The sequence below is a fragment of the Bos grunniens genome, chromosome 3 (genome assembly GCF_055505025.1).
Source record: "Bos grunniens cultivar Pamir isolate PY7600 chromosome 3, Bosgru_T2T1.0, whole genome shotgun sequence".
In the NCBI taxonomy this organism is placed as follows: Eukaryota; Metazoa; Chordata; class Mammalia; order Artiodactyla; family Bovidae; genus Bos; species Bos grunniens.
Window position 1 is genome coordinate 113,410,457 of NC_141167.1, and position 10,380 is coordinate 113,420,836.

Sequence of the window (10,380 nt, forward strand, 5' to 3'; positions counted from 1 at the left end):
GTCTAGTTTTTTCTTCTTTTATATTATCAACAGAGATGTCAAATGAGTGGTAGAATTTCAACTGACTTTGTACCTTTCTCCACTGTTTGAATTATTTACAATGAGTATGGGTCATTTTTTTAATAAAAATAATGAGGTAATTTAAAAACTAACAAGATAACATCTATATTATAATAATAGTAATAGCCACTATTTTTAAAGCACTGACTATGTGCCCAGTACTGTGCGCAACACTTTACAAACGTTATTTCTTTTAATCCTGTCAACAAACATGAAGTATGTATTATTATCCTTATTTCATAGCTGAAGAAACTGAAGCTCAGGGAGGTTAAATGATTCAGTCCAGATCATTAGCTATGGGGTGGTGAAGCCAAGATTCACACTCAGGTTTTTTTACTATGGCTGGTATTACTAAATTTCATGTGGATAAAGGAAAGCTATGAAGGTCTTTATTTTTATCTTCATAACATTAACAGTTCAAGCCCAGAATGGAAAAGACTTGACTTGACCATAAGTCCAGGGCATCCGTTGACGATGAGAGTCCACAGTGCCAAGAGGTGGTTTACAAGGCAATTGTGGATCCCTGAAGGTCAGGATCAGGGAAGGCATGAGCCCCACTGGTCATGCACAGCCACTGTGGGCAGAGCTGGGCCTGTGTGTCCATGTCTAGGCCCAGTATTTTAAATGGAGCCCAGGAGGATGAGGGAGGCTCTGAATGAGTGTGTCTGGTAGAACTGTTGCAGAAACTAGTAAATTTAGCTTGAAGAAGAGATTTGAGTGAGGCATGACAGAGCTCCACATCTAGTGGAGAGGCTGTTTGTTGTGCAGAAGAGAGAAGGCTGTATCATCTCACTGCAGAGGGTGAGAGTAACCAAGAGGGAGATTTCAGGTCCATAGAAGGAAGACCAGCCTAATAAATGGATTCTTCCCCAAGGCTGATCAAGCCATATCAAGCTTTTGGGGTCACCTGAAAACAATCTCTGGATTGGGGTGGGGGTGGATGGGCTAAATGAAGCTCTCTCAGTCCCACAGGACCCCCCTCTTCCTGTTTCGACCCCACCCCATTCATCTCTGCATCCCCCTGCCTCTGGCTCTGCCCTCCAATACCCAGGGCCTGAGGTTCTGGCGTCTCTGGCAACTGGCCTCACTTACCCAAAACGCGGAGCCGCAGCCGCGCCTGGAAGCTTCCAGCAGGGAAGGTGCTGACGCGACACTCGTACTCGCCTTCGTCAGCCTGCACCGCATTGCGCAGCAGTACCGCACCATCCAGGGGGTTCCGTGGGGGCGGCGGCTGTTCCACGCGGCCCTCGTAGGCTGAGCTCACGTGCAGCCCGTATTTGGAGTTCAGCAGTGCCAGTTCCCCGCCGCCCTCGCCCGCATCCACGCGAGCCCATGCCACCTGCTCCACCTGCTCGCCCGGATCCCCTCGGTAGAAGCAGGGCAGCTTGGCATCCTGGCCCAACACCACAGTCACCAGGTCCGAGGTCTCCAGCTCACCAGCAAGGCGCTGACCTGCAGAGGGCAGACAGAAGCAGCCAGGATTAGGGGCGCTGCCAGAGCTGGGGAACACTTATTCATAATGATAATGTCAGCAAAAGCAGCCCAGAACTCCTGGAGCATTTTATGCTTGCAAAGCGCGTTTAGTCCATTACCTCATTAGATCCACAAACCATTCCCAAGAGGTAGGTGTTATTATCGCCCTTTAACAGATGAGGAAACTGAGACCCAGAGAGAGGAAGTGACTTGCCTAAGGCCACACAGATGGTATATGGAAGAGTCACACCCTCTCTCAGCCCTGGATCCTATCCTGAGCAGTTGTAAGGTGGGCAGCTACAACAGGAGAAGAGACCCAGCCTCTGCCCTCTGGGAGCTCAGGGAAATGCATTTTATGCCACAAAGACCTGGAAGCCATGGACAGACTTTCACAGAAGGCTTAACCTACCAAGAGAGGGGAAGAGAATGCTTTCAGAAAGTGACCAGGAGCCAAGGCAAGGGTCGAGAAGAGTTGGTGTCTGGGATGAGGCACGTGGTGTAGGAAGGGTCCATCCCAACAGGCACTTTGGAACATTCTTTTCATGGTTTGAAGATAAGAGGATGAAAGACCTGGGTTCCCAGAGAGAAGAAGGTATGCTATGTGGGAGGAATGGCATGAACCAAGACTCAGAGACAGGAATGAGCAAGTCATTGAAGGTAGAAAGGCCCAGGGTCAGAGGCCCAGAGGGAAGAGGTCAGGACAGATACATAACAGGGTTAGGACCATGAACCAGAAGCAGAGGACTGGAGGTGGGGACCAGGGTTGAAAGGTGAGTGTTATGTGCATTGATAAGGAACAGTATGAAGCCCTCAGGGAGATCTATCATGTAGCCTTATCAGCAAAGAAAGATGCATGTCCTGCACTTAAAGAATCTGAGTCCTTCTGGGGAAGAGATATGTATGGAAACATCTATGGAAATATGTGTGATGGTTTCTTATTTAGTGGTTAGTGGTGTGTTGCAGGTTAGTTATGGGATAGGCTAGTCACAGTGGTCCTGATTCAGGTAGGAGGGCCTCATGCATGAGGTGGGTAGAATCAGGAGGGGTGAGAACTGGAAAGGGATCCCAGGTAAGGGCCCAAGGTGGGCAAACCCCAGGGAGGTGGAGAGTCTGGCTGGTTCAGGAAGCCAAGAGGAGAGGACACACTAAGGCAAGGCGTGTGTGTTGAGTGGGAGTGGGACATCTGGTCACAGCAAAATCAACCAGGACCTTCCACACCAGGCAAAGGAATTCAGATTTGGCCAGGGGAAATATGGAGTCACTAGAGCATTAAGCCAGTGGTCGTGTGCCCCCCGACTGGAAAGAGAGACTGAGGGCAGGAGACACATTAGGACCCTGCTGGCATCCTGCACGGTGCTGCCAAGAGGAGGGGACAGTTCCAGGAGAAGCTCAGCAGGGCTTGCTCACTGACCAGAAAGAGGAAAGGCTCAAAAGACAACTCCTAGGTTTCTAGAATGAGTAACTTATGAGGGAGGTAGGGCCAGAGAAGCTCGAGGCTGGGAAGAAGGAGATTTGAAGTTGTGGAATAAAGTGCATGAAACAGGGCTGGGGGCAGAGGGCTGCGGGCAGAATGAAGGCTCTCTGGAATGGTGAGAGCGCCTTGCCTGGGGATCCATGTCCAGTAATTCCCCAAAGTTCAAAGCTCCTACCTCTGGCCAGCACTTCACACAGCCTGCTGGCCTTCACCTTGCTCATGCTGTGATCCTGCCTGGAACGCCCTCCTCCCTATGTCTGGTAGCTCCTACTCATCACCGTCTGGGTGACTCCTACTCATCCTTAAAGACTCTGCTTAGACATCACTTCCTCCCGGAGTCCTCCCTTCCCCCACCCCCACCTGAGGCCGGGTGATTGCCCTTCCTCCGTTCTCTCTCTAGCATCCTGCGTTGACCCATTACAGACTGACTGCATTTGTTGATACCACAGATTGTATTTGCTGTTTTCTCGTCTGCCTCTTCCACCAGACTGAGAACCTCAAGGGTATAAACTGGATCTCACATCACATATGCAAACATGGCTTCTGATTCAGTGCTCAGTGGTCTGCATTCCTGGCATATAACTGGTACTCAATTATTATTTATTGACTGACTGAATGAGTGGATGAGTGGATGAATGAATGAATGTGAGAGACAGGCGGAAGAAGGAAAGGGTAGAATGAGGAGGAATGTGCAGTCTTTGGTTGGGTTGGGCAGGGAGGGGTTTAGCATGGCAACCTTAGGGTGGAGACACAATAGGCTAGCTAGCTGGGTTCTCTGCCAAAGGGAGTACCTCCAGACTGGACCTAGGGTGAAAGTAGAGGGTGGAGGGAATCAGACATGGGGGGAGAAAATGAAGCCCCACTAGAGTGGCCAGAGGGTCCCAGTGAGGCAGAGCATGGGACAGAGGAAGGGTCCCACGGCCCTGCAAACGGGAAGAGGGAGGGAGGGTGCTGTTGGGAGCTGGGAGGGCCCGAATGGGACGGGACAGACCTGAAGGGCCAGATACCAGGGCCCTGACCTGCCCAAGCTGATGTTGGTCCCACCCAGCCCAGCCAAGGAGTCCAGCTAACCACCTGTCACCCCTCCCAGGCACCTCCTCCTGGCACCAGAGGGAGCAGGGCTGCCAAGGAAGGGCTGAAGGTGGGCTTGAGATTGGGACTTCCTGGTACTTCCCCTGCTTCTAATCCCAATGTCCATGCAGGTCACAGGGAATCCAAGCCCTGCTCCACTAGGAGACACTCAAACCCTTCCAAAGCCTACTTCTGGAACAATGTCAGATGGCATCCTCATTCCTATACTTGTCAAGCAACTAGCCCCTCCGCACTGCTAATCACATTTCCCCACCAAAAATACCTTCTTAGCGTACAACATGCATCGAGTCCCTAGCACATGTCTGAGTCCGATCCTCCACATCCCTACCTGTGGCTCCATGATCCCCATGATACCAAGTGATAAACCCAAACTTTGCAGGATGAGGAACCCAGTAAAACTGGAAAGTCCCTTCTGGGTCTCTCCCACATCTCTCCATTGTCCTAAATTCACTATTTACTGGGAGCATCTCAGCTTGAGCAACACCCTCCTTCACTTACACACACACACACACACACACACACAGGCTGCAAGAGAAGGACAAGAGAACTTGGGCCCAGTAGGCAGACCCAGAAGCTGAGACTCCCAGGGTAGGGCAGACCAGCACTGCCTCCTCCTTCTCTCCCCCACCCAGTGCCCGCCCGGCGTCAGCATGATGATGTCACCAGAGCAAAGGAGACACACCGCCTGCCTGGTGAGGTCACCCTGCGGGCATGTAGTGGCCAGGCCAAGCCCACGGACCCTTCTGCTGCAGACTGTTTGCTGAGGCTGGTGGACTCTGCTGGCTGAGTGCCCCTCCCTCTGACCCTCCCCTCCCCTCCTCCTGGGAGCACCAGGACGCTGGTCAGGAGCCTTGGTGATTCAGCCGCTGCTGCACAGCCAGCCTAGCCACAGCCGCCACCAGCCACCACCTTGCGCAAGGCAGAGAACAGGCCCGACTGGCCGGACGGGATCCCTGCCCTGGTCCTCCCCCACCCCTGGCCAGGCCCCCACGGGCCTCTTTGGGGCCCTGCCCTCTGTGTACCCCACCTGCTCCCAGACAGGCCCTCCGTTCCCGGCCTGGGCTGGCTGCCTTCTCCCTACCCTGTGCCCCAGCTCTCCTCTCTGCGTGAGGCCTGGCCTCTGATCTCCGGAGGGGAGACTGAGGCTGGCAGTGGCAGCTCTCCTGCATCTCTCCGGCAGGTGGCTTCCTTTCTGCAGAGGCTTTCTCCGTCAGCATCCACGCTGCATCTAGGGGCATCTAGATCTGGGGGCATCTAGGGGCACACAGTGGGGTCCTGGAGGTGGGTCTAGGAGGAGGAGGAAGGGAGGCAGTGTGAGCTCTATGTGTCTGGTGTCCGTCTTTGGGTGAGGGCCTGGTGAGTCTCAGTTCTGGTTCACATGCAGGAGAGGCTGCCTCTTCTCATGAACTTGGGGGTGTTTCCCACATATATGTGTCCACTTTTTCTCTTCAGGAGTGCATGTGTGCTTGTCAGAATCAGAGCAAGGCTTGAAAAGGCATGTCTGTAATGCGCACACATAGTAAATATTTTCATGTTGGTTTCTCTTAGCTTCCGCATAGTTGTCTGTCTCAGCTGCCTTTGGTCAGTGGTGTGTGGCTCGGGGCCTTTGTCTCTGCACCCACTGGAGTGTCGCCCAGGCACCCCTCCCCTCCTCACCCCAGACTTGAGGCAGATTCATCTCAGGCAGAGGGACCCAGAGATGAGGTCACTGTCCCTCTGGGGTGATGGGAAATTGTCATCAAGGACTACCCCACAGAACAAAACAAAAGCTCTCTACCCTTGCTCCTCAGGTTCCTACTGGAAGGACCCCCACCTTTCTCAGCCCCTCCAGTCACGCCCCAGGCCCCCCCAGTACCTCTGGCCCCTCAAGGAGGCCTCTCCCTGGGAATCTCTGTCAGGTCTCTGCTGCTGCCGCCACCAGAAAAACCAGCTCTCGCTGCAGGCCTGGGGTGAGGGTTGTCTGGTGGAGGTTTGCTGGGAAGGAGGAGGGGGATCCTACCTGGGGCTAGGGGGAGCGGGCTGGGCTGTCTAGGGTCTCATTCTCCTTTGTTAACTCTTGCCTCTCCTCACCCCACAACAGCAGCCTCCCCAAGAAAGAGCTGGAATGTGTGGGTGAGTTTGGGGTAAGAAAGGACCTGGGAAGGGACCCCTGAAGCCCCTTATTCAGGACCGTTCATATAAACAACCCAACTTTTTTTCCTTCCATCCTTCCCTCTGCCCCATAACCTTGGCCTTGGAACTTTGAAAACCAGCAGATTCTCTCTCTGCCTTCCTCCACCTCCCTTGCTTACCCTCCATTGTCCTAAGCCCCTCAGCTTAGTGAGAGCTTCCCAACCCGGGCAAAGCGCCCACCACAGATTAGTGTCTGGGGAGGGGGGCCACACCAATCACAAAGGGAGGTGAGAACAATGGGGGAGGATGGGCCTTGAGGCAGCCCCGGCTCCGGCCCAGACACGGCTCCCAGCACAGATAAGTCCCCTAAACCCCCCGGAGCCAGAGTCTGAGCCTGGCTGAGTCACCACAACAGCCACACTGTGGGTGGGAGACCCAGAATTCAACTTCTCCCAAACCCCTGGGATCCTAACCCCCTCCCCAATCCTGCCAGCCAGCCACCCCTCCCCCACCCCTGCAAGTGTGGCCAGCTCTGCCCCACCCCAAATCACAGCCTCAATCCAGCTCTCAGGACAGCCAACCAGTTTTAAAGGCAAGGGGGTGTGTGTGGGGGGTGGCCTGAGAACTGTGGGGAAAGCATCTGAAGCCTGAGGCTCCCTGTCCAGTGAAAAAGTGGTCTTGTCCCCTCCCCCTCAGGCACAGCCCTCCTCCTCCAGCTCTGTGGCTGGACCCCAGTTCTGAACTTGACCTTCTCAGTTTAGATTCTGTTCCCAGATTCAGCCCCTAGGCTTCTCTCCTCCCTTCCCTCCTGACTCAGCTCCCCACCCCACCCCATCCCTTCTGTCTGCCTAGACTTTGGTCAGCAGAAGGGCAAGTTTGGGAGTCCAGAAGGCCCAGGCATTCTCTCTTCACTAGGCTTGCTCCCACCGTGGCTGACCTCCCTTCATCCTGCTTGGAGGGCCCCAGGATCCCGAGGCTGAGGTCTAGAGGCTGGGACCGTGGACTCTACTATGAATCTCTTACTACCATCTCTGTGGCTGGGGTCCCCTTGGCCCAGCTCCCTGAAACACTGGCGTTGGACTAAGGTCACTGGGGGCCACAGGGCTTCCCTGGGATCCTCCTAGCGCTCCCCACCTTGGGCAGGGATGCTTGCCTCCCTTTCTGGGCTTCCCCTGGGGTTTGGGTAGGTCCTTCAGAAAAGGGCCTGCCCCCACCTCTGTAAATAGGAGTAGAGAAAGGGATGGGGTCCCTCCCTTTCTAGAAAACTAACTTCAGACAGAAAGCTGATCCTAACCCTCAGAGGCCAGACTTCAGAATTCAGAGAACCCTGTGTTCTCTGGGGTCCTGTAGGGCTCAGTTGGACGCAAAGATTAGGAACTAGGACCCTACTGGCAGGGTATCTACAGATTTGGGTCCCTCAGCCCCAGGGCAGGAGATGGGAAGGAGAAGGGAGGAGACCTCACCCGGAAATTCATCCCATTAAGGAGAGACAAAGAGCTGTGGTTGTTGGGGTGCCTCCCCAGCCTGGGCTCCTCTCCCTAACAGGGGTGGGGCAGGGCCCTGGGGCTCAGAGCACTAATGACCCAGGACTTGGTGGGACACAGATCTGCAGCAGTGCAGGGCAGAAGGCAGTATCTAGGGTAAAGCTACCCCCGGTCCCCGCTGAGAAAGGGGGTCAGGACCTTTCCCCCTTCTGTCACCATAGCCAGATGGACTGCCTCTACCAGCACCCAGCATCCTCCTTCAGTCAGGGCCTGGACGTTCACGCAGCCACAGGCTCTCAGAGCTGGAAGGCCCTTATAGATCATCTGGTCCTACCTCTTGGTCTCCTGAAGTCTAGATTCTTAGTGGCCCAAGGTCGTGTAACAAATTAACTGCAGAAATGGGCTCAGAACCCAAAACTCCTGACTTCCCAAGGTTCCTGTCCAAGGCTTTCTCAGAGACAAGAACACTCCAGTTTCCTGGGGGCCGTTGAGGAGATGCCCACAGGGGAGCCAGAATGGGGGTGGCAGTTAGGTAGGCCCACCTGTTCCTCAGGCTGGGAACCCGGGGTCTGACTTCTGGCCCGCAGAGCACTCTCTGCAGGTCACAGCAGCTGAGTGTGGCTCCCTGGGTGCCAGCTTCCCTGGAGCCAGGCTGCCTCCCTGGCCACGGCACCCGTCCATCAGGCACCAGACAAGGTTGGGGTGATGCCCTAACTATAAGGGGTCTCCTGTCCCTGCCATGGGCTTCTCTGAGAAAGAACAGCTTTGTGTCCTGGAAAAAGAAGGCAGGGACTATGTCTTGCTAAGCGTTACGTGTCCAGCATCCAGTGCCCTGGCTCTCCCTAGTGAGCACTCAGAGGTGCTATGCTCCGATGACTTAGGGGTTGGAAGACCAAGACGCTAACCCCCATTATGCTTCTAACACTGAGGAATCTTGAGATCTCGCTGGCCTTTCTATTTCTTTCAGTTCTCCCTGGAAACTTCCCTGAGGGAGTTGGCTCTCTTTGATCCCTTCCGAGTCCTGAGACATCATGGCTCCACTCTCTAGATGTGGGTAGATCCTTTAGGTGTGGGTAGATCCTACAGGAAAGTGACTGCTGAGTGCCCTGGCCCCAGCAACCAGGCCCCACCCTGTTGGCCTAAGCAAGTGAGAAGAGTTGTCTGGAAGATGGGAATTAAGATGCGGGGGGAGGGGAGGGAGAGATGGCAGAGCTTAGAACTCAGTATCCTGCAGCTGGAGGCTGGGCCAACGACCCCTCTGTTAGAAAATCAGAGCAAGAGCCGCCCCCACCCATCCACACATCTAGGTCTGACTCTTCTCCTGACAGCTTTAGGTGGGGATGGAGGTTAGGGAGAATCACTGCTGGACAACTGCAGCTCCGTCACCACTGCTCCTGGGACTTGGAATCAAACTGTTGTATGTAGGTGAGGCCCTGTCTTTCTAAGCAGGAAGATTTCTCAGTTGTCCATTACCTTGGGAACAGCCTAAGGTATCCTACCCTGGTTTCATTGTGCATACACACACTTACAGACACACACACACACACTCTCTCCCCCACTCTGAAGATTATAAGTTCCTATAATTTCTAATCTTCTGTACATAGTGCTAGACGGGAGTGATCCAAGACATCTAGTTGAGAAAATAGGACGAGGGATAAAGAAAAGGGGACCATGCCCTCTCTAGAAGGTGCCCCACTTCCACTCATGGAAGTAGCCGTCTTACTTTGGAATAGCACCCCTCATAGTGTGCTCAGAGACGGGGGGCCAGAGTGAAAAGAGCTTCCAGCTCCCCGACAGTCCCCCAACAGGTGCCACAGAACTGGTGTTCTGGGCCATCATGGAGAGAGGAGGGGAGAGAAAGACCCTGTCCATTCTCTGGACATCAGGCATCCTACACCCTGATGACTGGGGAAACCAGCTCAGCCCTGAGTCAGCTGCAGCCCCAGTCAGCAATTCTGAAGCCCAGGGGGTAGGTGAGGGAATCTCTACGAAACCCTGGGGCAAAAGGGTCCCCACCAGTTCCACCTCCCTGGCCACCTGTACTGGATTACCACATCTCTTCCCTCAGAGGCAGCTCCAGCCTTTTGGCTAAGGTGGTCAGGGAGCCCAGACCCAGAGACCTGGCCTGGGGCTGGAAAGGGACATGAAACAGAAGAGCTCCAGTGGCTCTCCTGAGGGCCCTGGTAGCAGCTGGAGAGGCAAGAGGGAGGCCGATTCCTCAGCTCAGAGTACAGGAAGGGAATGTGTATGTGTGCACGCGTGTACATGCGTGTGGATGTGTGTGTGTGTGTGTGCCTGGTCGGCTTGGGCTCAGGAACAAGGGTCCTGAAGCAAGTCCTACCTGTAAATGACGCCAGGAGCAGCAGCAGCAGCAGCCAGGCCGCAGGACCCCACATCTCGGCTCCCAGGGACAGAGGCATTGGTCGGGAGGCAGAGCTGCCCAGTGTTTCTGAAGTTCCACCGAGGTCTCCCTGGGAGCCGCTCGAGAGCTGGATAGGGACCGACCCAGACGGTAGGCAGTTACAGAGTCCTCCGGCAGGGACGCACCTGCCTGCCCCCTGGGGTCTCCGCTAGGGGTCCCAGCCCCCTTGCACCCACTCAGCTGTAGCTACCCCCAAGAAGCCGTAATCGGGAGCTCCGAGCTCCCCCAGAGCTGCTTCCCACGCCGTGGCCAACAACGAAGGC

The 10,380-nt window shown here is 54.8% G+C and overlaps 1 protein-coding gene across 9 annotated transcripts in view; it reads right to left on the reverse strand.

Moving 5' to 3' along the window:
* Positions 1–10,380, reverse strand: part of NECTIN4 (nectin cell adhesion molecule 4) — a 16,339-nt gene extending 5,959 nt beyond the window's left edge. For all 9 annotated transcript variants that reach the window (XR_015161268.1, XR_015161267.1, XR_015161266.1 and 6 more), the window contains exons 1-2: positions 10,037–10,380; positions 1,153–1,512 (exon numbers count right to left, since the gene is read on the reverse strand). Coding sequence is in view for 6 of the 9 variants with exons in the window: in XM_086393659.1 (XP_086249785.1) it covers positions 1,153–1,512; positions 10,037–10,115 (439 nt within the window). In the remaining 3 variants the exon portion in view is untranslated. The remainder of the gene's footprint in view (positions 1–1,152; positions 1,513–10,036) is intronic.